Raw genomic sequence first — 26,738 nt, forward strand, 5'->3', positions numbered from 1 at the left:
GTAGAAGAGAAATACATGAATTGTCGAAGGCTTTCACGGGCGGCATACGATGGCTGGTGTGGGTCTTCCGGGCTGTGTGGCCATGTTCTTGAAGTTTTGTTTCCTAACGTTTCGCCAGCACCTTCCCTCCCCCCCCTCAGATCTCTATAAATACCCACAGAAGGGTCACATCACCCTGGGCACAGAGAGAACTGCTCCTGTCCGTGCTCCTGCACTCTGAAGATGCCGGTCACAGGTGCTGGCGAAACGTTAGGAAACAAGACTTCGAGACCACGGCCACACAGCCCGGAAGACCCACACCAGCCAACAGAAATACATGAGCTTGAAATTCAGACACATTCATCTGTTGAGTGGCTGTTCATTTGCTTACTGGCTTCACTTCTAAAATACTTGTCTCCTAACAATTTTTTCCTTTGGTTCTAGATGATCATGAATATCTCATCAATCTAATAGACTCCCCTGGCCATGTAGATTTTTCTTCAGAAGTGTCCACGGCTGTCAGACTTTGTGATGGTTGCATCATTATAGTGGATGCCGTGGAAGGAGTCTGCCCACAGGTACTGGAAAACAAGATACTTTGGATATAGGAGGGGAGAATAAACTAAGTTTCCTAACTGATTACTTTCAGCCTTCAACCTGCATGTGGAAGGAACGATTTATGTTCAGGATGCTTAGCTATTTAAGGTCTAATTATTTGTAGGGGTGTCTCTCCTGCTGTGAATCTGCCTGGTCACTTGGATCAGCAGGAAAGGCCCTTCTGAAAATACCCCGCTGCCAAAAGCTCAACAATTGTAAGAAAGGGCTTTTCCTATGGGGCTTGCAGCGTGTGGAATGTGTGTTATAAAGAATTGTGTTTGGCTCCCACATATTTAATAATATAGTGAAAATACATCATTTTTGCCAAGCTTTGAATTGTTAATTATTTGGGTAGCTGATTACAGTTTTGGTTTTTCATTATATGAATTTTGTTCTGTTTTATATTTTATATTGCATTATTTTTTAGCTGATTGGAATGTTGAAATGATCAAAAGTGGGCTATGAATTCAGTAATAAATAATAAACTATTAATAAGACTGGTCTTTCATATCTGTTGGATTTTAACATCATGAACTAAGGCAGGTTTTCAATCCAAGTATGATTTGTAATGTTGATTTATAAGCTGAAAAGCACAAATGTGCGTACCCATATATTTTCAAGAGGTAAGTTTTTAGATGCTAACTTTAAGAGCAACTTGGTTTTAATTTTTACTTCAGTTGGTGACTACTATGTGTCTTTGTAATAAAGTAAATGTGTGAGAGAGTATAACAGAATGGTGTGTTTATGTCTGCCATCATCCATGCTTTAGTTCAGGCTAGGTCATTAGTATCTGTAAGACAGATTTTGTTTATAGAGATCTGCAGTACTTCATAGTTGAAGCTGAAGTTTTAGAACAGGCATGGATGTGCCTGTTGGCACCTCTTTCAAGATGCCGCACCTTTTTCTAGGCTGACTCAGAAGCCATGAAGTCCCAGGAAAATAAGTGTATGAGTTAAGGAACACTGACAGGGAGCCAGTGCTCTCTCTGAGCCTTTTATCACACCCTGGTGGCACCTCCTTAACTCAAATAGTACTTTCCTGCCATTGCACAGCTAGCATGTGAACTCCAGAAAAGAGACACTGACATGTGACATGTGTGCCCATGCTCAGTCCAAAGCATCTTTTCAGCTTCAGACCCAAAGTGCCACATATCCGTATTTGTGTATATTATTTCACAACCTTCTGTCAACACATTTTGTTTTGTCTTAGACACACGCAGTGTTGCGTCAAGCTTGGCTGGAAAACATCCGTCCGGTCCTGGTGATTAATAAAATAGATCGTCTCATCTTGGAACTCAAATTTACTCCTCAGGAAGCATATTCTCACCTTAAGATGATCTTGGAACAGGTAAGAGAGTTTCTTGCTCAGTGTTTAATTTGCTATACTGTATTTGTACACAGCAGAGAGAATACAGTCTGGTGAACACATCAAGCTAAGGTGTGACTTGCTCAAATGCTGCTTTTGAATGAATCACAGTTGCCTTACTTTACACCATACTCAACTGAAATTAAATAGCTTAGAGCAATCTGTGAATCCAGCCTAGTTGTTCATATCTGTAGAATGAAAAAGGCAGAAAACAAACCATAGGCTTTGTATGAACCCATTTGGACTATTGTAATAAAGATCTATATGGAAGTTCCTTTAAGACATTCAGAAATTGGACCTGATAGAAGAAAATAGTGCCATTTAAAAAAAAGAAACCTAATCATGGAGTTTATATTCCTGTCACCTCTGAAGCAACTCTACAGACTTCTTGTAGATTCTGAAGGCAATTGAGAGTGCAGGTTGTCTCCTTAATTATCCTGATGGTCTGTATTGGGATAAGGTGGCCTGCTCTAAATACATTGGGCCTGCAACTCATGGAACTCCCAGCCAGGATCCCACTCTGAACATCTAGACGCTACCTGGGTGAAGGATGTTTTTTTTTTTTTTTAATCCACACTCAATCATTACCGATTCTGTGGCGACTGGACGAGTCCCTGCAGTTTTCAAGGCAAGGTGTTTCGGAAGTGGTTTGCCATTGCCTCCTTCCTAGAGCAGAGCCCAGCTGGCGAGCGCTGGAGGCGGGGTTTCCGTTGCTTTGCGCCTTTTTCGGGCATGTGCGGCTTCCACATTACCGGCAAGTTGGTCCCGTGTCCCATGCAAGCGCCACCAGCATATTTCCTCCCACCGGGGTGAGAGGACCCATTTATCTACTCACGTATGTTTTTGAGCTGCTGGGTTGGCAGGAGAAGGATGCATTAGTTAAGCTTTAATAATTTTGAGTCACGCCTTTGAGTCAGTTTTTGACTCCTGACAACTGCCTGGATTACTCCCTGCAGTTTTGTTAGTAAGGTTTTTTGGAAGTGGTTTGCCATTGCCTCCTTCCTAGGCCTGAGAGAGAGTTATTGACCCAAGGTCCCTCAGCAGGCCTTGCACCCAAGGCAGGCTCACAACTTACAGTCTCCTAGATTTTAGGCTAGTACCTTCAACTACTACACCATACAAGCTTTCCAACTGAAGTGGTTTGCCCTTGCCTTCTTCTTCCTAGGGCTGAGAGAGAGTGACTGGCCCAAAGTCACCCAGTTGGCTTTATGCCCAAGGCAGGACTAGAACTCACAGACTCCCAGTTTCTACCCTAACTACTACACTGACCTGACTCTCAATAATATTAATACAGTGGAACCTCGGGTTACGAACGCTTCTGTTAATGAACTTTTTGGGTTACAACCAGCTCCAGCCACAAAATTTTGCTTCAGTTTGCAAACTCCACCTCGGGGTACGAACAGGATACGCGGCCATTTTCCCTCCCGTGTCACGGTCCATGGCCATTTTCCGCCCCTGACACGTGGTCCGCGGCCATTTTTCCGCCCCTGACGTGGTCCATGGCCATTTTTCCGCCCCTGACACGTGGTCCGCGGCCATTTTCCGCCCCTGACACGTCCGCAGCCATTTTTCCGCCCCTGACACGTGGTCCGTGGCCATTTTCCGCCCCTGACACGTGGTCCGCGGCCATTTTTCCGCCCCTGACATGTGGTCCGCGGCCATTTTCTGCCCCTGACACGTGGTCGTAGGGAGGGGGACTCTCCCTCCAAGCAATAGCCGCCTCCCTGTCCTCCATGCCAGAACGGATTAACGGTAATTACATTGAACCTTATGGGGAAATTTGCTTCAGGCTGCGACCAATTCGGGCTGCGACCAGAGTCACGGAACGAATTAAGTTCGTAACCCGAGGTACCACTGTACTTGTTTTAATTGTAGCATTCCTACAACTGGCTGTATCTCTTTTCTTAGAAAAAAAATGGTTGTAGATGTAATGGTATATGGGAATATTGGGGGACAGGGCGAAGAGACGCAGCTAAAGGAACAGTCAGATAAAAGGCAACGTAGCCGGCAGCAGGAATGTGGGTGGGGCAAGAGGCTCAGAAGGGACCCTCCCTAGTTTCTTGGGCTGTAAAGGGGACTCGGGGAGAAATGTACTTTCAGACTTGCAAGATTCTTACAATAAAGTAGAATAGGTCATCTGGCCATGTTTCCTGTCTGGTCTACGTTGCAAGGCTGATAGTAGGTAATTTTCCCTTTGAAAAAGGGGCACAGCCAACTGCAGCAGCATTGATTAAAAGCATGCACTTCCATACTAGTTCTATTAATTTATATCAGTCCAACAAAAATGCCTGCAAAGTCCCTGGTGATTTTTGGGTTGTTATTAGTGTGGTTTTGTATGGGTGTTCATTTTTTTTTTAATATATACGTTACATATTCTTTAAAAAGCCACTCCATTTTGGAGACAGGCAGCCTTGAAATCTAAGAAATCAATAAAATTCCAAACTGAAATAGAACGAAAAGGAGAAGGGGGGGGGAAGGGAGAAAGAGAGGTTAGTGGGTTAAAAAGGCCTGGAAAATGTTGTGTGATTTGACTCTCTTGGATCTTTTTTCCCATATGTTCCTTCCTATAAGATCCAAGATGCTGCTCCTGTGTAAGTGTGCTGACCTCTGGGAGCCAGTACAGAAAATACAGGGGCAGGGCCACTCTTAATTAAAGGTATAACCTAGAATGGCTCACTAAGGCCCACTAACACCCAGTTTTAGAACAATGGAAAAAGCAGTAGTGTTTCCAGTACATATTAATGCAGATTGAGTAGGTTGTTTTTTACGTACTTTAATTTTAATAGCATAAGTGCTTTTATAGTAGCTTTAATTCCTATCCTTCTGGTATTTTAATGTGTCATTTATACAAACACTTTTACTTTAAGCTGCCTGTAGGGCCATAAAGCTGGAATGTCGTACATAAAAGAAATGACATGGTTTTGTTTCTAGGTGAATGCAATCACTGCTACTCTCTTCACCTCCCAAATCCTTGAAAAAAGAGCCGAGAAAGACATGGAAGTTCAACTGAATTCTGATCCTACTAATGGAGACCAGGTTTATGACTGGAGTACAGGCTTGGAGCATACAGATGATTCCCACCTTTATTTTTCACCAGATCAGGGGAATGTAGTATTTGCCAGTGCAATTGATGGCTGGGGCTTTGGGTGAGTTTATATTTAATTTAATTTAATTTAATTTATTCGACTTGATAGTTGCCTGCCATTCCAGAAGTCTCTAGGTGGCTTACAAAATCCGCAAAAAACAGTAAAACAGTTAAAACCCACATAAACAGGCAACCTGGATTAAAAGTACTAGAAAACAAATGGTACAAATAATACAAAAATATGACATTAACCCCAGGCCTGGGACCAGAGCCAGCTCTTAAGGGCTTTCTGGAACCCTGGGAGAGTGGGCACTGTCTGCATCTCTGGGAGAATGCCATTGCAGAGGGCTGGGACAATGGCAGAGTTACATGGTTAGCAAAGCTTGATCAGATCATTTCATTCAGGTTGCTGAACTATGTAGTTATGCACTTATATAGCTAAGTATATGAACATGCAGCATCTGAAGCAGGGTTCCTCAACCTCAGCAACTTTAAGATGGGTGGACTTCAACTCCCAGAATTCCCCAGCCAGCATGGCTGGCTGGGGAATTCTGGGAGTTGAAGTCCACCCATCTTTAAAGTTGCTGAGGCTGAGGAACCCTGATCTGAAGAATAGTTTTCAGAAATTTCTTTGCCTCCCCTGTACTTCTACTAAAGGCAAAATGTTTAGGTAAGATAAAGCAGTTTCTTCCTGTAAACCTGTGTTTCAGGGGGCTCTCCATCTCCTGTGCCATCATCTGGCTCTTGAGAGATCAGGCCTGTGGAACTGGATCCCATACCGTATTCTTGCTTCAAAGAAGAGCCCTTTAATTCATGGAAGTAGTCACTGATGATATCTTCAAGAAAGGAGATGCTACTTTAACTCATTGTAAGAGGAGAGCCATGTTAGTCTAAGGCTGCAAAATTCAGAATGGGTGTGGCAGCACCTTCTGTGACTAAAAAAAAATATTAAAGGGCAGAAGCCTTCCTGAGCTGCAGCTCACTTCATCCAATGCATGTTTTATGCAGCTGCAGCGTAACAAACATGCATCTGATGAGCTGTAGCTTCTTTTGCAAACATCTCTACAAGGGCTGCAGGCTTACTGTGAAGGGCTAGGCAAAACTGCCACAATCGTCCACCTTCCTTGTCAAATCTTGCTTTTATTATCTTGTTTTCATTTATTTTTTAAAGTGTTTCAATAGTTGTGATGTTGTTTTCACTATTGGTTGTATGCTGCCCAGAGTCACGTTTAGTGAGATGGGTGGCTGTATAAATGTGTGGATGGATGGATGGATGGATGGATGGATGGATGGATGGATGGATGGATGGATGGTCGGTCCAGTCCTTGACCTAGAAGGGCCCAGAAGCATTCTTGGGAGAGAATAATGGTAGGCAGTTGCAGCCGGAGAGATGGTTTGGTTTGCTGCACATCTGCTACTTTTGTGGGGGTGGAGAATAAATAAATAAAGATTGAAAGAGAATGGGGCAGTGAGAGCTGGAATTGTGGGGGTCTTGCTGAGCTCACGAGTGCCTGCATTGTCTAGTTGTGCCAGGTGCTGATGCCAGGCCCGTATGCAGATCCAGACAACATTACACCCACCAAATGTGCATGTGTGAAGTGGGGCAGGGGTTTGTGGCATGCATGTTAATAGATACCCTTTGTACTTACATTATGTCAATGCTATGTAAAGTAGTTCTAACGCTATTATTCAATCACCTGCTCCTCAAACAAGAAGTATACAGCTGGTTACTGTGCAGGTTGACACAAATGCCTTATTATGAAGAGTGTCTGTTTATCTAGCTATATTTGTTTAATGACTTATTTTGTATTTGTTTCCCAGTATTGAACATTTTGCTAAACTGTACAGCCAGAAGATGGGAATCAAACCATCAGTATTATTGAAGACCCTCTGGGGAGATTATTATTTAAATATGAAAGCTAAGAAGATCATGAAAGTTGATCAGGTATGATTGCGGGTGTAAAACTAGAGTCTTGTTCTCTCCTTTGGGGGGGGATAAAGTGGAGTGTGCAGCGTTGCCACTTTGACTGCTTTTGAATGGCACAATTGCTCACACTGTCACCCAGATTCAGTGCATGGGTAAGCTGAAACTATTATTAATGGCCCTGTGAGAAACTGCAGTATCAGATATCTAATTGCTGGTACCAGTAGAAATACATTCAGCACCATAAATCAAAGATTAAGATATCAGCAAAGGAAAGAACCCATCCACCACTGGGGTTGACTTTTTTTCCCAGGGAGATTTTCAAAAGGAGAAATATTTGAAGTCTGATTCTCCTACATCTGATGTTGCTCAGTCCAGTCTCTTACTTTACCACCTCACGTTTGTCTCATGCATAGATCAGGCCGTAAGGCTTTATTGCCAAAACTTTTGTAAAACTAGGGTTCAGTCCAGCTCATTGTAGGTTCCACACTTTCTATGGAGGTGATATAGGATATATTCATAAGTGGGGAGCCCTGCACAAACTACTTGTTCCTCATAAGGGCTTGGTGCATGACGCATATGTAGCAGAGGAGTGGGACTAGAGCAGTGTTGTCCAAACTTGGGCACTTTAAGATGAGTGGACTTCAACTCCCAGAATTCCCCAGCCAGCATGGGTGAATTCCGGCTGGGGAATTCTGGGGGTTGAAGTCCACTCATCTTAAAGTGCCCAAGTTTGGACAACACTGGACTAGAGGGTGGGTTTTATGATGAATCTTCCTCATGTGGATAGTATGTGTGGGTACATATGCTATATATGGTAGTATCATTCCTGGTGTATTATAAAGGCTGCTTTGTGTTTGTCTAACCTGCTGTTCTCTTTCTAGCTGAAAGGGAAGAAGCCTTTGTTTGTGCAAATGGTGCTGGAAAATATATGGAGTCTCTATGAGGCAGTTACAAAGCGGTAAGAGACAAACCTACATTTTCTTTTTCTTGGTTAGAAATATGAGATACCTGCTCTGGGTCACCCAAGAGACAGGTGAATTTTGTTCTTTATTACCAGTAGATATGTTGGTTCTGTATGTTAGGCTATTTCCATCTGAAAGCAAATCATGATCTAAGATGGGGCATGGGTTGGGGGGGGTCAATCAGGCCATCTGTAGTTTCACGTTAATAAATGTAACAGGCCATTGAATTCAGAAGATCCCTTTTGTTTTTCTTCCTGGGTTCAGTGAGAAGCAAATCCCTAATTTCTTGTGTTTTTATTTTTTCCTGCAGAGACAAAGAGAAAATAGAGAAAATAATCTCCTCTCTGGGACTAAAAATCGGTGCTCGTGAATTACGCCACACAGACCCAAAGGTTCAGCTTAATGCCATTTGTAGTCAGTGGCTACCAATATCTGACGCAGTTCTCTGTATCCTTGAAGAAAAAAGCTATTTAACACAACAAACTAGTACACCGATTAATGAGAGACCGATAAAGTCCTGGGATGAAAAAGAGCCCTCTGCATTAGACCCAACAGCTTCCTATGTGCCTCGGCTATTTTTATTGTCTCTCTATTCATTTTATTTATTGATTTTGATTTTAATCGTAGGAGGATAAGCATTCATTTAATTCTTTAAAAAAATGAGCAGCAGATTGGCGTAACCAGCCGTTGCTCACTTGCCTGAAATCACTTAAGTTATTCCTGGGCTTTTTGGTGTCTCCCAAATTCCCTTCTAGAGACATAATGGTAGGATTATTTATGTGACTTATTTCCTGCCTTATAAATGTTCTGGAACTTTTATAAGCAAAAAACAATCAAAGGAGTTGGAAAAGGGTCAGTACAAAAAAACAATTTTACCTAATTATTCCTGGGTGTTTTTGCAGAGCTTTTCAATTCTGAATTATGTTGGGATTTGATGGTAAGTACAAACTTTGAGAAAATTCCTGTTGAGAGGATCGCTTGCTCCTGCTGAATAGTCCACATCCTCCTCTTCCTTTTTACTGTCACTGAAACCTCAGATGGCATTTCTGTGTATCCTTAGCCCACTGATTAGCCATGGTTTGTGATAAGCTTCCTAGTCCTCTTGATATCACTGCTGAGAGAGTGGAAAAGCTGATGTGTGTTGGAGCTAAAACCTTTGATTCTCTGCCACAAGAAACACAAGATCTGAAAGAGGGTGAGTAAATACTTGCAAGATAAAAGGTAAAGAATGCCATTTGAATCACAAAGAAAACTCTTTTTGAAAGAATAGTCTTGTTAAAGGACAGTTAGCACCCCAAACTGCACTATTCTGTCATTGAACATAAAACTATCATCTTAATTCTCCTCTTGGATTTATTAAAGAACGTATCGTTTGACAAATACATATAAAACCAGAGACTCTTTTGTTCAGACCTTGGAAAGAAATATAACTATTTCGTTTTATGTTTGCTTAGCGTTTATGAAATGCAGCAGTGAAGAAACTGCCCCTGTCATTGTGTTTGTTTCCAAAATGTTTGCAGTTGACGCTAAGACATTACCACAGAACAAACCAAGGTGAGAAAAACTGTGCCATTTGATCTCCGTCTGCTCCAGTGGTAGTAGTTGCTGAATCATAATTTGCAGTTTCAGTTACTTTTGTTTTAGGCCTGGCTAAGCTTATTTTCCCTTATCTGGCAAGTAAGGCAGTTATTTTTTGAGCTGGGTAGTAAATATGGCACAGACTCTTGAAATATGTCACACTTGTAACATCTGTATATATGTGTGTGAATTAAAGAAGATGTTTTGCCATATAACGAAAGCTGGAGTTAACATGTCAAAGTGTGTAACACATTCAAACAGCTTCTCTATATAACCAGGTCTTTTAGATTCTACTATTTAGATTAATTATGGTTCAGCAAACCTTGGTTTTCTTAATGTAGTTTGTTAACAAGTTGGTTGGCTGGATTCACTTATCCAGCCAAATCATAAACTGTGATTTACAAAGAAGAGTTGCTGAATTTATACAACCCTGTGCCAGAATGAAACCACGTAATAGCTTACTTAGCCTGGTGTGGCAATTCAGGAGAAACGTGTGAGCCTAGGAAAAAACACAACTTGTTTGAGGAAGCATGAATAGGTGTGATTTGTATGTCTGTGCTGACTTCAAAGTGTCTTTCTGGCTTGAGATACAAAGTGCACTGCAATCCTGCTTTCAAGGTTTTTTGTGTGTGGGGGGGAGCTTTTGAAAAAACTCTTCTTGTGATACCTTTTGTCTGTTTTGTTCATCTTGAGAAGGATATTAACCAGTAGTTGTTAATGAAAGTAAGCTCTCCAAATGGCTTTCTGTGGCTTCTTGCCCTTCAAAATAAACGAACTGCGTGAGAGGAGCCTTGCGAATTTTGTTTAGGAACTTTTTAAAGAGGTTAAAGATTTTTAAGAGGTATGATAAAAGGCTGCAATCATTTCTGACTAGGAGACACTGAACATTTTGACCACTAGATGGTGGCAGTCAACTGTGCGTTAAGTGGTTCTTGAAACTTTTTAAAGTGATAATTGTAATTTCTCATTTTGCAAATCAGCAGCAGGGCGTGGGACTGTTGTGTTTTTATGAATTAGGGTAGAGTTTGGTGGTGTCAGCTGCCTCTCTCTGGCCATATGATCTTGAGGCTGCAGATGGTTCATGGTAAATAATTAATGAAATTCTGCCACCAAAGTAAGATTTTTATTTAATGTCTTAATGGTTTTAAACTTACACAGTTGAATTCTTTCTGCATCAATTTGAATTTATGTGCATACATGTGAATCGTTAGCTAAAATAAGGAAGATGAAGCAGAAAATAAGAGGTCTACTTTTCTGGCCATTCCAAAGGCTTGGGGATCGCTTAAAATAAAGCCCTGCTTCTTTTTGTGATTGATTGAATTCTCATTCTGAAAGTATATCATGCAGAATTTAACCAGCTGCCCTTAACTGTCAGGCAGGCTGTTAATGCTGAGTAAGCAATTCCTTACATAATCCCAACTTGGAAGGCTTTAGTTGCTATTAGGATAAGAAAAAAAATCTTCCCTCAAATATTCCACTTAGAAACTTACTTTTTTCCCCTCTCATTTAGAGCCACTGTAATAGTGGTATTTGCTATCTTAGAGAATAAAGGAAGAGCAAGTTTGTCCTGCAGGAAGGGTGTGAAGGAGTTTTATATTGACTGATTGATTCCATTTTAGCCTGCTGCCAGCAGTCAACCTTTGGCAGATTACAGCCAGTAATTTGCAGTAAAACTCTCATGGTACGAGCAGTCAAAATTAAAATTGCAAAGTAACCTGGGAAATATATACATTCTAACAAGAGCAAACCAATAAGTTATATGTGCGTGTGTGTGATTTTCTTAAGCTCAACAAAAGAATACAGATGTCAGTTATTGCTTCTTCAGCATCTGTCCAAAATCGTCAAAATGAATGGAAACTGAGACCAGCATAAGCAGGTTGGGAATTCTGGAAGTTCCACTTTATTCTACCTAAAAGGTATCCAGTTGTGGGAAGGCTGCTCTAAGGCAGCACTGACAAACTGTAAGGCTAAGCTTCTTGGGCCATTACCTATGTCAGTTACAGATACTGCACCTATCAAATGGTGTGGATGTCTGAATGAATCCTTGCAAGGATTTTTTTTTCATGTATATATCCATGAAGTCAGTTGACCCCAAAGCTGCTTTTCCATCCTTTTTGCTCAGTGCTCTATCGGCGGTTGAACAATCTCTTCTACTGGTGCAGGACTTCTCTTGGCAAATAATGTAGGTATAGCACTGGGAGACCACAGTGCCATGGCTGATACACAGATGGCCTCAAGCAGCACCCTAATTGTTGTTAAGGGCTGAGAGGGCTTACAAAGATTGGTTCACACACTGCACTCCCATCATAACATCATTTGTTTGTGTTTAGTACAGTGCAGCCTTTCACAAACAGGGTGTTCTCTAGACGTGTGAATAATTCCCTACGTTTTCCAGAATGGTCATGCTGCCTGGGAGAGTCTGGAAATTAATATCTTGGGGGCACTCACTTGGGCAGGCAGATGCAGTATGTTGTGTGAACTCTGATAGAATGGGCAATATTTAGAGCAGTTGCACTTAATTGAGGGTGGGAGAAGTGAGCATAAGTCACAATGGGTTGTTAAAGCAAGATGGGCAGAATTATGTCATCCACAAGTATAAAGCTGGGATGTTCTGGTTCCCCCCAGTTTGAGGGGGAGAAGGCATCTTTGTAACAATGCTAACCCATTTGAGGCCCACTTTTCCTGGCTCTCATTCCTCAAAATGTTGAGAAATGGTACCTCTCAGTTCGCTTGAGAGAGGATGCTAAAGGCATAGAAGAGGGAATTGGGGGCCATATGAGGCTCTGGTGCTTCCATTCACCCATCCCTGGTTTCTGAGTTACCCTAATCTGTGATTAGTCAATAATGTCTTGTTCAGCTATGCATAGTTAAGTAAGCTAAGACATAAGCTGGAATAAGAATTCAGTAACAATAAACTCTTTTTCTTTCAATAGGATGTTTATCAGTCTCTGTATTTTTTCTGTTTTTAAAGCTTTTGCTTAATCTATCTCTTCTCTTCCCCCATCCCGATCTGCATTGGTCATTATATAACTTTTTGCTTTATAAAGATTCATCCTGAATCCTGATCTTATACATTGAGATCAGCACACAGTAGGCTGTTTATCTGTTAAATGAACAAAATTGGAATTTCCGTCAGCCCTTGTACTTATGTGCCTTTTCAAACAAATAAATTTCAAGTATCTCAGGTATTTAAATGGAATTTACATCTTTAAACATGGAGTGCATTTCAAGGGCTTCTCTCCTGCAGCAAATTAGCAGTTCATAAAACAGAAGCATTTCCTCTTAAGTATACTTCAGCCAGAGTATGATAAAGACTGCCTTTAAAATAGTTAATATTGCATCTGTAGTACCACTTTAAATAATTGTATGCTGTGAAAGTTTTATTGGAATTTGTCACATTTTGCAGAAGTTTTAATTGTTTCCATTAAGGCAACCTCTAGCATGTAAAATAATGGCTTTAATAACTGCTATTTTAATAACAGCTTGGTATTTCCCCACTAGCTAATAATACTGATATATTATAATTATCACTATATTATTATTATTGTTGGTTGCACAGTCAGCCAGTTTGTTTAGACTGGATTTAGCATTTTTATCCACCTATGGAGTCCTTCCCCTGGGATAGGCAGATGTTGTTTGATGGTGTTAAAGGTATCATCGCAGGATGTAAGCTGTTCCAAGTAAAGCTGCCTTTTGCAATTGACTGATGGTGATTTTGACACTGGCGATGGTCTTCAAGTAGAGCTCCAGATATTTTGGGATTGCACCCAAGGCGTCTATTACTATTACTATCTTTATTATTATATTTTATATATATAATATATTGCTATCTTTGCTTTCTTTTGTCACAGTCGCTCTATTTGCAGGTCTTTATATTTTATTATTTTCTCCAGTTCTTTCTCTTCTATTCTGCTGTCTCCAGGTATTGCAGTGTCCATCATCCAGACTTTTTTTCTGTCTTTTATCAACATTTGTTAAGTCTGGGGTGTTGGGTGGCAGGTGCTTGTCTGTTGGAATTCTAAAGTCCCAGAGCACTTTAGTCTACTAGATAGTTCTGGATTTGATACTTTGGACTATCAGATCCTTCTGAAGGATTGATATATTTATCACCATCATCACATCTCATTCACTTCTGAAATCAATGGGCCTGAAAATGTTAAATTTTTGCAGGCTAATGCTCATAGTTACCAGTTTAGTTTTAGACAATACTGAATTAATAGTCAGTCATTAAATTTTGGGACAGCCTTAAAAGCAATCTAGTTGTTCAAGCATAAATGTAAGAGACAGAAGTGTTAAGTTGCATTGGTTTAGCAATATCTTAGGTAAAATACTTTTCCTTATATGGGAAATCTTTTTACAGTGCTTGAAAGATTAAATGTAGATTGGTAGATCAGTAAAAGAATTTTTATTGCAAACTGTTTCAATATTTTTTAAAGAGGAAGTGTTATACAAATATTTTAAATTAAGTAAATAAGTAAAGGTCCATAAAAAAAAGTTTCCCAGAATACTTCAGCCTGTAGAAGTATTAGCATGTGGAATGCCTCCAAGCAGAATCACAAAGAAGAGTTTAAATTGCTTTCAAACAAAAAGGTAGAGCTCTCCTCATATTATTCCAGGCTCCTGGTGCCTGGAATAATATGGCTTGGGCTACTGGGAGTTTCAGCTGAGCAACATCTGAAAGGTCAAAGATTTCTCATCCCTGGCATAAGTCAACCTTATCCAAACAAGCATCCAGCAGATGTGTTAAATTTCAGTTGCCATGTTCTCTAACTCAGCATGACTATGAAGAAGTCACCAGATTGAGGAAGACTGCTCTAAAATATGTATGTTAATTAGTTTGCAATAATAAATCTTTCTGATGCAACCTTCTGAAGGATTCTGATGCAACCAAAGTTCAGAGTTCACACTTCGGCTTGACTTGAAATGGGCAGAAGCTATTCATTTGGAAAATGCTTTTTGTTATAAAGAATATGTCTTTGCTAGGGTAGGCTTACTCTTGATGGCAGCTAGATGGTTTCCTCTTCCTCAGTTTAATTCAATCTTACCATCTCTACCAGCATCTGAAGATCACTATTAATGGGCCCTGCATGGGCCTTGGTTTGTTGACTCAAGTACCCATTAGAGATGAGCTGATATTCAATCGAAGAGTTCATTTGTACTGAATAACCAGAGAGAAGCAGATATGTTATCATTCTGTGAGAGTAAAGTGGCAGCGTGAGGTCCAATCCATAGATACAAAGCAAGTAGGAATAGCTGGAGGAGTGGAAACAATGGCTGGCTTTGAGGACTGGCCATGTTCTTAGGAAATAAAAGTCTAAGAGATGAGAGAAGTCTAGGAGATGAGTTCAAAAGTCTCAAAAGGGAGGGCAGTAGAGTATGACACACTGTCCTAAAGGGAAAGGGATTGCTCTGAATTCTTATTTATAGGTAATTCAAGTGGCTAGTGATCAGTAGGGTTATTTCTTTCATTCAATCATTCATTCATTCAGTTTGTATGCTGCCCATCTCCCCCAATGGGTGACTCTGGGTGACTCATTTAAAGCCACAAGTTTTTACAGACCAATAATGTGAACCAGCAGGTTGCAAGGTGGCTTTTTTTGACTTCCCAGTTTAGCCCTTGGATTTCTTGATTGTCTCCCATCCAGGTACTAACCAGACCATATTAAGATGTAGACATTCCAAAGCAATTAAATGAATGACTGGTGTCATAAAGGAAGAACAAAGTTCTTTGTTATTGGTGAATTAAACATATTTTAAAAATAATGAATTAACCTTAGTTTTCATCTACTTGCTATATGCTGGCTGCTAGCCAGAGCTGTCAGTTTTGCAAAATCAGTAATCATGACTGTAAGATCTGATGTAGGTTAGCATACATTGTGGTTGACCCATTAGCTTTATTAAAGTTATATCAGCCTATGCAGGCCACTCATTAATGATTTTGTTTTTTCAACTGTCCTTGCTAACGTGTAAATCTGCAATCAGGAGGCTAAAGTCATTCAAAGATCTAATAGTGTCCCCAATGACATGCAGGCTTTTGTCACAAGAAGAGATAGCCCAAAGGCGTGAGCGTGTGAGGCAGCGGCAGAAGTTGGCAGCTGCTCAGGAACAAGAGTCGGCATCTGAAGGGACTGGAGGAAGTTTGATGGACCCAACTTTAGAGGCAGAAGAGAATCAAGGTAAGAGCAAAATCAGGATCGGTGCTGCCCTTTTTGGTGTTCTAAATAAAGAGTTATTTGGAATTCATTTCCTTCCATATGAATATCTAAAATGTGGAAGGGAAAGCAGGGCCCTTCTCCAGCCCTCTCCTCTGCTCTCCCAAAATCTTAAAGGCATGCTGTCTCATTTTCCCCTCATTCACAGAGTAGGTTTTCTGCAGTCACTTGCCATTCTCTCCCTTTTAGGTAAACAGAAAGATTAATTCTCATTGATAGCCATTTCAGACAACTTGCTAAGACATGCTTTCTAGCATCTCTCCATCATGGACTGTACTGGCTATAGCTGCTAAGAGTTGCAACTAAGGGACATCTGGAGGGCCACAGGTTCCCCACACCTGTCCTAGACATTTTGTAGGTAGCAGGCTGCCTTCAGAAAATACCTACAGAGATGTTAGTTAAGAAACAGGATGAGAGGCTCAAGCTTGGGGCTCATAAAAACCTTGGTGGTTTGGGGTAAGATGGAGGCAATCTGAAATGAAGACCATCAAAATGAATGGGAAGGTTAAGTGAAGTTCCCCCAAACTTTGTGGGCTCTTTGCTGAAATGTTTCTGTCAGAGGAAGGAAAAATGCATTATCGTAAGAGTGGAACTTGAAAAAGCTTTTGAAATATGGCCTTCTTGCCTTGATAGAGGCTGAAACCCAAAGATATGAATGATTACTCCATTAACTTGCTATAGTTCTGATAAAAACCAAGGAGGTCGTATGGGCAGATTTAACAAGATCTTTATTTGCACTGTCAAAGTCAAGCACTTCAGCTCTTTCAGTGTGACCACTTAGAACAGTGTTTCCCCAGCTTGGCAAGTTCCAGGTGTGTGGACTTCAACTCCCCGAAATCCCCTCAGTGGCCATGCTGACTGTAGAATTCTGGTTATATTTCTTGCAGTATTTAAAAGAAGATGAAATTATAGCACATCAAATATAAAACAATGATAAAAAATAAAATAAAATGTATACAGAAAAGCCTGAAGCAATTTTATTTTGTATTTATTTATTGTATTTATATAGCCGCCCATCTCACATAAAGTGACTCTGGGCGGTGTATAATTTATAGTATAAGGGAGGCAAGCCACAGCTATTGTTAAAAATTTAGCAATCTTACTAGAAGTAGCTGAAGTTTGATCACCTAGGAGAAAAATGGTAAAAATAGAGGGCACTCTGGCAGTACGTGTGAAACGGATTCAACTTCTGTATCAGATTTGAAGTCCGCACATCTGGAAATTGCCAAACAGTGACTTAGAGGCTGCTGGCAGCAGTTCCCTTCTAGTCATAAGTTCTCCCTGTGGTCCAACTGGCTTTGGAAACGTTGCAGGATATATAAATACATTGTGATGGTGTGTCAGCAGCTGAATCTGGCACATGGCAGTGAGCTGCTAGAAGTAAATTTGGGTAGCCTGTTTTCTCTCCAGCAAGCCTTTGAAGTGGTTGTGAGAACAAGCTCCTTTTGTTTTACGGAGCAGATGGTTAATGGTGCTTGCCAATAATTTTGTCTTTTTGTTTCCCACGTTGCATCTTCCTGGATACTTATTTGTGACTGAACACTGTAAAATTCATTTGCAGTACACATGAGGAAAGAGAAATCTACTTTGCCTCACATTATTGTGGCGGCAATTAAATGTAGGCACTAGGATGTCACTGGTCCTGTACCAAATTTGCTTCTCTTTATTGATTTGGCTACAGGTACATTGGAAATTGTAGAATTATATTGTTGTAATGTCCTTGTTGTGGATGGACTATCTTCTACCCAAGCTTAAATCAGGTTTTATTTTTCAGGAATTTTTTTTAATTTAATATCTTTATTTTTAACAAAATCTTTAATTTTACCAAAAAAAAAAACACATACAAAAAATCAAACTAAGAAGGAAAAAATGTCTTATATTTTATATTTATTTATATATTATATATTGATATATATTAATTTATATTTTATACTTATCAGTAATTACTGGTTTACCAGTGAATTCACTAATATAATATAAGCAGTAGAAGTTATTATTGTAAGTTATCTATTATTTGCGAGATTCTGTCTAGTTGGTGCAAGCTTATAAAGGAACTGGCTGGACTGGATTGCCTCGTTGTCGTTCTTGGGCTAGGCCTGACACATGACCATATCATGTGTGTCTGTGAGCCCTCAAATTTCTTATACCTCCAGCATAAAAAATCTAATCGCCATCCCTTCAAACACATTCTTTGGAGAGTCCAATGTACCCTAAATGCAATTTTAAAAAAAATCAGGTTAATGAAAAGCTTCCCATTGGCCAGCATGCCTTAGGTGGAAAGGGTATCTTTTCACAGTAGGGGTTTGGGGATCCAAATATGCAGCCCTTTTTATGCTAGTGATTGTGGCTGGATATTAGAGTGTTTCTTTGTTTCCTTTAGTAGTATTGTATGTACTCTCATATCTAGTACATAAACATGGAATATTATTCCTCCATCAGGGGATAACTGGCTGCCCGCTACTCAGTCAGAGACCACGGCTGCTGGGAAACAAGAGCCTGAACCTAAGGAAGTTTTCATTGCTTTTGCAAGGGTGTTCAGTGGTGTTGCAAAAAGGGGGCAGAAGCTCTTCGTCCTAGGACCAAAATATGATCCCATTGAATCACTGCACAAGGTAAGCTGCAGAGATACAATGCATACCTAAGCTTGCCATATTAGGGCAAAGTCAGCTTTTTCCCACCTTTTAAAGAATGACTGAACATTAAGAATCCATGTTATTTGTGATGACTTGGATCTACATCAGGAGGGTACTGTCTTCCCAAGGGCCACCCTATTCTTTGCACAACATGCTGAGGGCAACACTTCCAAAAGTAGGTGAAGTCAGGCCCTGTTTTGAAAGGAAGTTTGGGGGGTTGTAAGGGGTAAAATGGGTGTTGAGCCTCTGGAAGATGTAAAACATTCCTTTTTCCTTTTCTCCCTCCGCCCCCCAAAATATTTGCTCAGGGGTTCCCTGCCCATGACAGCATCTAGCTATCTTGGGTGATCTCAAAGAACTAAGCAAGATTAGGCTGGTTAGTACTTCAGTGGGAAACCACCAGGATATTCTCCCCCCAGAGATGCAGCAGGCCCCTACCCTCCTGGCTTTCAGGAAAGGATTAAAGACCTGGCTCTGTCAGCTTGCGTGGGGTGACAACGATCTTATCCAATCCTGGGGGTAGCTGGTGCCTTGATGACGCTCCCTGAGTGACTGCCAATTTTATATCTATCGTTGGATCTATTTATTTTCTATTTATTTAAGATTATTGTATGTTGTAATTTTAATTGATTTTAACCATTTTGTAAACTGCCCAGAGTTGTTTCAACGAGATGGGTGGTGACAAATTTGATATATATAAATAAATAAATATTCCAGGGCTGTAAAATAGATTGAGAAATTGAAAAAGCATCTCCAGATAAGGCAGTGGCCAATCACTTTCATATTGCTTTCCAAGGAAGTGACATGTATATATCCAAGATGTTCGTCATGGGTTGAACTTGACTTGAAAAAAACGTTAATGTTACATCCCTCACTTGCAGAATTTCTCTCTTCTCCTGCATAGGAGCAAGAATAAAATCTACTGTTATGTTTTAGACATTTAGGTGAGCTTTAATTAATGCTTATGGCTTATCTGAATGTTGACAATATTTCTTTTTCTCTTGCAACTTGGAATAAAAACTCAGGAAATACACTTGTTTGTTCTTACATTCTTCAATGTAAACTAACCTGCTTTGGGAAAAACTACAGATAGTCCTTGACTTATGACCATTTGTTTAACGACCGTTCGAAGTTATGACAGTGCTGAAAAAAGCAACTTATGACTGGTCCTTGCATGACCAAAATTTGGGGGCTTTGCAACCGGCATGTATTTACAACAGTTGCAGCATCCTGTGATCACGTGATCGCCATTCGCGACCTTCCCAGGGGGCTTCTGACAAAGAAAGTCAGTGGGGGAAGCTAGATTTGCTTAATGACTGCATGATTTGTTAGTGACCACAGTGATTTTTTTTAACAACTGCAGCAAAAAAGGTCGTAAAATCAGGTGTGACTAACTTAATGACTGCATCATTTAGCGATGGAAGTTCTGGTCCCAATTGTGGTCATAAGTTGAGGACTGCCTGTATGTTGAAGTCTGGTAGGAAACAATAATCATTGAGTGACTAATTTTTTCTCCCCTTTAGCTTCCTCTGGGATGTTCTGCTGCTGATGCTCTGCCATCAGTGCCTCATTTAGCTTGCTGCACATTGGAAAATCTCTATTTATTAATGGGTAGAGAGCTTGAGGAATTAGAGGAAGTGCCTTTGGGAAATGTGCTTGGTAGGTGAACTTACTTTTCTATTGTATCTTCCATGATTATCCCATATACAAGATATACCGTATTTTTCCGTCAATAAGACGCCCCCATGTACAAGACGACCCCCACTTTTCCAACCCAAAATTAAGAAATCAGTATTTTAAAGATAGTGCAGAACACATTTTTATTTAGTAATTAGGTAACATTGACCTGATACACTCGGTGGGAGGAGGTCCAAACCGTCTCTCTGCAGCTCTATTTCCATGCTCTTTTGCATAACTGATTACATTCAATCACGAGTGAAACTGCCGATAGCTTGTCTCTGCAAACAGACTTCCTCTAATTGGTTTGTTCAGCATCAGCTGATGTCAGTTACATAAGGCTCGTGATTGGAGGAAGTCTGTTTGCAGAGACAGTATGGGCAGTTTCACTCGTGATTGAAGGCTCATGATTGGAGGAAGCCTGTTTGCAGAGCCAAGCTATTTCACTCATGATTGGAGGCTGGCAATAGGAGGAAGCCTGTTTGCAGAGACAAAGTATGGGCAGTTTTGCAACTGCGCGGTTCTCTCCTCAGCTTACTTCCTTGAATAAGACACCCTTCAATTTTAAGCGTAAGGATTTTAGAAAAAAGTATCGTCTTATAGTCGGAAAAATACGGTAGTTCTCAGAGCATGCCTAATGAAACCCACATACCCATGACTTCATGGATGAAAACTGTATTATTTATCATATCCATCCAAATGGTGTATCTATCCATATACATATTTATCTCTACTGTCCCTTAACCAGAAAGATTTCCAGCATGTTTTAGCAATAAAATCCTTATAATAAAATTAATCAGGACAATATACAGCATAACCAAATAATTAAAAGCAGTAATTAAAATTCTCATTATCAAAGGGTAGTAGTAACTTTGCATGTGGTTAAATAACTGGAACTGATTCCAAAGTGAATCAGCTTATTGCTATCTAACCAACGTTCCCCCATAATGTGGTTGTGTTGCCTAGGAATTCTGGGAGCTGTAGTCCTTATGTGTCTGAAGGACACCAGTGTGGAGAAGGCTGATGTAATCACTCATTAAACAGAGAAGAAAGAAACGTTTTCTAAACTTGGCTAAATGTTAGCACACACATTAAAAGTGATCCAGTTCTTTATATACTTAATGTGAATTGTGTACTACTTTCCCATGTCTATTGTTTTGTTTTATGTATTTTAGAAATAGATTTGTATTTCCTTCCAAAAGATGCGGGAAACTAAATTTACCTTCCTTGTTTACCATGGAAACTTGAAATCCCTTCCAGATGTCTTTTCCCCCAACTCATTTGATTTGAGAATGCTGCCTTAGAAACCATGGGATTCTCATTTCTTTTCATCAGTGTTGGAGAAAATAATGAATATCAGCATAATTGTATTTTATCAAAACTGGTTTTGATTAGGTATTTTGGGGCAACTTTGTGCTTTTAATAGCTTTCTGTGTTTTGATTTTTTTTTTATACGTGTACTTGATAAACTGGCTGGAATTTGGATTGTGAGACCTGATAAGTAATAGATTGTCTTCTTGCATCTCCTGAAGACCAAGATTTTAAAGACGGTCTTGTGGTTTAATGTTTTACAGCCTGGTTTGGGCTAGGCATTCATGCTTCAAGGAGGCTGTCACTCAAAGTAGGGTTTGCACCTTTTTTTCTAGCCAGAGTGCTGGCATCCTATAAGCCTCATTCCAAAACGTAGGGGGGAGAAGTCAAGACAAAGAAATGGTGGTCGAGGTCAGAACCAAAACAGCCCAGCTTTGCAAAACGTTTAAATTACTTCAAACATTATCATTTGGTAGCAAAACTTGGTACGGCTTTGGACAGCTACGCCTGAGGCTTTTGGAAGCATCTTGCAGGTAATGCATTCCTGTGTTTAAGGATAGTGTGCTAAATCACTGTGGGAGTGATGACTGAAAGTGTATGCTTCTATTTTTATGCTCTAGTACTGAATGCAACCCCATATTTTATATTTATTGATGGCTACTAATCTTAATGGCTGCATGCCACATGTTGAATCACAAGTAGCATCTTAGATGCTAGTCAGCAAACATGGAAAAATTGTTGAGGAAGCTCAGATTCACGTCCTGACTTTCTAAAGACCTGGTTCTGTTCTCCCTTTATTCGGTTAGAGCTTTGGCAAGTTCCAAATAAAATAGAACTTGGTAGGGTGGTAACAGATTAAAATTAAGAACTTTTTTATTTCTGAGAATGTTGAACAATCCAGGTGTCATATTTACATATTGTCATATTTGCAATATTTAATAGTTAACATAGAGATTATCATATTGCAGAACTGTTCTAACAACACTATTTTAAATAGAAGGGTTCACACATAATTGCATATGCAAGTGGCAGCATGTATCCCAATCTTGGCTAATCCCCCCAAAGCTAAGCAACAATGGACCAGGTTAATACTTGGATGAGAAACCACTAGGAAAATCCAGGGATATAAGCTAGTCCGAGAAGTTAAAAAAAAAAAAAAAGCCCTAGAAGGAACAAATGACAAATTATTTCCATAACGTTTCCAAAATATGTCCATGAAGTCACCAGGACATAAGCTTGACTCAAAGAGGTCTTTTCCTTTTTTAGCCACAGATGGCTCCAAGCACCTCATCTGGAGCTTTCTTTTGGGAAAGTGAATCAGTTCCGTCACTCCATCAAGTGTTGTTGTGTCTTTTTTGCACAACAATATCTTTAAAGGAAGGGGAAGTAGAGGAGGAAGAGGAGGAAGCAGCAGCAGCAGGAAATAGGCCACTGAAAAAGAGGAATGCCATGCTGTTGGCAATTCTTAGTTTGCAGGGAGAGATGCTAGACATCCCAGCGTGTGGTATGTGTGTGTATCAGTCTCCAAAATGTAAAACATCTGTAAGTGGTAACTGTTTTCAGGATGAATTAAAAAACCAGCCAATGACCTTTGGGAAGATTAATGCTGATTCAGTATCAGATTTTGAATAGAAACATTTGTTTTTTATTGTATAACATTCCGTCTTCCATGGATTTGCTGTTGTTTTCACAGCTACGGGATCCAAACATTTTCAAAGTTTAATTCTGTCCTCATAAGACATATTCTAACCTTTCAGTGGTATTTTATATGTGGAAGGCCTGCTGTTTTCTTTCTTCCAAATTCAAGAAAGTGTTTATTCTTCTTGTGCAACAGTTGCTACCAGCAAAGGTTTCTCACTTCGAAAGTCTAGGTAAATCTGGACTGATAACATTCCATGTGGACAATTTTTTATGTGGCACAATTATTATTATTATTATTATTATTATTATTATTATCATTATTATTATTATTATTATTATTATTGATTCTAAATCCTGTATTATTTTACAATTTCCTTTCACAGTCCCTCTGTGTTTAAACTTTATGCAAAATAAATGCAGTAATTATGTAATATATTCAAGAAATTCCATAGTGGCTGCATCTGCACACAACACTAGGCCAAGATTTGTTGTAATCATAATGTGTTGAACCAGACAGTTAGTCTTTCAAGCAAGCGAGGTATTTAAGCCTTTCATGGTCAGTTTTGGTTTATCCATTTCTTCTGCCGTTACCCAAAAGAAATGGACAATTGCAAAAATAAGGAGAGGAAAAAAAAAGGATTCTGAATGGAGTCAAAGCAAGTCATGGCTAAAAGAATCCAGGATTTGTCAGCCAAGAACAAATCATGTTTTCAAATTGGGATTTGTTATAAAGAAGAAGCTAGCCATGTTCTCTTGTTACTTATGATGGTTGCTGATAGAATAAACTAATTTTACTGGCCTCCTAGGGGGATTGAAGCTGATACAGTGTCTTATCTGAGGTATCTTGCTAAGTTTGGGGCAGCCTAGTGACATTCAGATCATCAGGATTCCTAATTCACAGTTACGTCTCTTGTCTACCTAGGGTCCATCTTTCTTGACATTTAATTCTGATATAAAATTGGGAATGTGGCTTTTTTGGGGTGGATCTTTCCTTTATTTAACTAGTAACCCTCCAAAGGAAAGAGAGGTAGACCAACTAGCAGGTTGGTGACAGATATGGAAAAGGTGGTTGTATATTGTTAGGATTTATTTATGCTCAACTCCTTTTTTATGCTCAGTATACAGACATAGACAACTTCTTCTGTTAGTGAGTCCCAGACCAGCACAAATAAGTTTTGGGTTTTGCTCTAATGGAAGACTTATATACACAGTATTTCCATATATGTAATTCAGCTACTGACAATCAAATTTCCTTCTGTCTCTGTAGTCCAATCCTTTGTTCTTTTTCTAAGTCAGAAGGACATAAGAGCATTGTTGGATGAAACCAGTGACCCATCCAGTTATGCAGCCTGTTATCCACAGCAAGTTATCTGGATATCTCCAGGAAGCCCATAAATGGAGCATGAAGACTACAGCTGTTGCTGCTGTTGCTCAGCAACTGTTGGTAACCTGTTGCTTCTGAATAGTGCTTCCATATAGCTATAGCAAATAGTAAAGGTAACTGTGTTGAGTTAGCAACAAGGAATTTCAAAAGCCACATCTAGCAATAGTTTTATGTTATCAACTCAGAGATGAAATAACACATGGAGGTAAGGTTTCAAGTTCTCAGCTTTTCACTGGACAAGATGGCAGCAAATCCAAAATGGCAGGAAGGGGATGTTATGGGGACTCTTCTTAGTCATGGACTTAAGAAAAAATGGTTCAGGAGATTGCCAGCATTAGGTTCCATCAACTTTTTGGTGTGACTTTAAGTTGTACGCTTAAGACCACAGAGTTCAGAAAACAAACCAACATTGGTCCTTTAAACGATAGAAAGTCAGCCATTGTTCACCCCAGCCATATATTTTGTTTTCCCTTAATTTTTTGTTTGTTCCCTTGAATTGACCCAATTTAAAGTATTGCTGAACACAGATCTCACAACAATGGAGATCATTCTGGTATCAGGCAGTAGACAGATCTCATAAATTTAAGTAGAAAGCACAGACCTATCACCCATGGATCCACTAGAATGTGACAACCTTGGGAACTGGCTTTCGTCTCTTTTTGTAAAACCCACATACATGCTATCTTGAATTTTATTTATGGTTATGGAAAATTCCTGAAGATGTTGATGGCTTCCTTAACTTCCATTAATAAGAGACATGGATTCATATTTCTTTCCCCTGCATCTCTGCGCTCTGGTCCTGTCGCATTGCTGCTCCATTATGTGCCCCTTTTTTGCCCTTTCCCACCAGTCACTGCCAAAACAATCATTTCTTCAATGTTTCCAAATGTTGCACTTGAAATAAATCACGTCATTTTTAAGTACATTTAGGAGAAAATTGGCCTTAATACATAATGAACATATGGCAGAGTGATGAGGGGATGTTCTTGGGCATAAAACACTTGTTCTGGTTTGGACAAAACTGACTGCATTATTTATAAGTATATTAAGGTTAAATGTTGTGAACATTTCAGACTTATAAATTTTGCTCTGTGTCCATGAAAAATTAATTTGGCCTGACATACAGCATAATTTTCCTGTTTTTCAAATCCACCAATTCTGGAGAAAATATAAAAACACATTTACGCTTTACAGCAGCTATTTGAATTTGAAGCAGTGAAGTTGCTTTGGATCTGGTGTGGGTGTGCTTGCTCTACCTGTTGGCAGCTCCAGCAGAATTTAAAAAAAAAAAAAAAAGAATTATTTCCCTGCTTTGGACCTGGATAGCTGCACATCACAACATCTCAGTACTGTCAAAATGATATATTCAGGAGGTGGTGCCTTGGAATTCTGGGAGCTTCTAATCCTAACACTTCTGGAAAAAAGCCAGTTGGTGAATGCTGACATGATAGGTTTGCAGTATGTTCTCCCTGTTGCTGTGATGCTGCAGTCTTTCATACTGCTTTTATTGCAGAGCGTGAACAATAATTGCAAAAATTAGGATTAGGAAGCCAGACATTGGAGACTGAGAATGACAGAGAATCTAACTGGTGTGCAGCATATTTTCCATCTTTCAGGCAGAGAGAAATATGAACACAGAAAAGGCACATTTTACAGTGGTGGTTTGGGAATCTTCAGGGTGAAGAATTTTAAAAAATGTAATTTAGTTTTCTCTCTCTTAAAACATATGCAAAAAAAAAAAAAAGCTTGTGAGGGTGAGTAATTGAGCAGTGAAACTTAGGGAGGAAAAAAATGGGAACAATTTTGTGTTTAGGAAGCAGTTTAGCCTGGAGCATCTTTCTTTCCTCCAGTGATTATTTTATTCAATTTAGTCAAAGTAAATACTTTTCTTCCTAAATTGTTAAAATAATTTCAACATAATATTGATTTTAGTCCTGGGGGGCTGTGGGGAAATTTAAAATCACATTTGGTTTCATTACAGAACTAGTACCTTGCTGTTTTATTATATTATTGTCATCATCATTCTCTGGGCTGTAGCAGAATTTGGGGGTGTTTTATTTCATCCCACTTTTCCTCCAAGGTGCTCAATGTTTATACTAGGCACAAGGTCATACACAGTGGTTACAAACAACAGAGTCTGGGTTCACAGAACTTGCACAGCTAAATAAGTCATATTATGACTTACTGAGAGGTATGAGCCTGGCCTTGTATTACTGTAGTATGTCTCATACACCCAAGCAGTGTTTGCACTGAATCAGACCACAGTAGTTTGCTAACCCAATCTGCTGTGGCTTTCCAGTGTCTCAGGTAGAAGTCCCATGATGTTTTTAACCTAGCACAGGGAAGAGAGTCCCTATGGCCTTCCAGGTGATGATGGAACAACACTT

At 39.7% G+C, this 26,738-nt stretch overlaps 1 protein-coding gene across 4 annotated transcripts in view; it reads left to right on the forward strand.

The window, feature by feature from the left end:
- Positions 1-26,738, forward strand: part of EFL1 (elongation factor like GTPase 1) — a 51,699-nt gene that overhangs the window by 2,831 nt on the left and 22,130 nt on the right. For all 4 annotated transcript variants that reach the window (XM_007435961.4, XM_007435960.4, XM_025171663.2 and 1 more), the window contains exons 5-15: positions 424-557; positions 1,786-1,923; positions 4,873-5,087; positions 6,848-6,971; positions 7,835-7,911; positions 8,226-8,362; positions 8,988-9,110; positions 9,370-9,469; positions 15,524-15,669; positions 18,145-18,317; positions 19,862-19,997. In XM_007435961.4, the coding sequence (XP_007436023.1) occupies positions 424-557; positions 1,786-1,923; positions 4,873-5,087; positions 6,848-6,971; positions 7,835-7,911; positions 8,226-8,362; positions 8,988-9,110; positions 9,370-9,469; positions 15,524-15,669; positions 18,145-18,317; positions 19,862-19,997 (1,503 nt within the window). The remainder of the gene's footprint in view (positions 1-423; positions 558-1,785; positions 1,924-4,872; positions 5,088-6,847; positions 6,972-7,834; positions 7,912-8,225; positions 8,363-8,987; positions 9,111-9,369; positions 9,470-15,523; positions 15,670-18,144; positions 18,318-19,861; positions 19,998-26,738) is intronic.

The sequence above is a fragment of the Python bivittatus genome, unplaced genomic scaffold (assembly GCF_059951505.1).
Source record: "Python bivittatus isolate LINGU-HERP-01145 unplaced genomic scaffold, Pbiv_v1 ctg000530_np1212, whole genome shotgun sequence".
NCBI classification, from domain to species: domain Eukaryota; kingdom Metazoa; phylum Chordata; class Lepidosauria; order Squamata; family Pythonidae; genus Python; species Python bivittatus.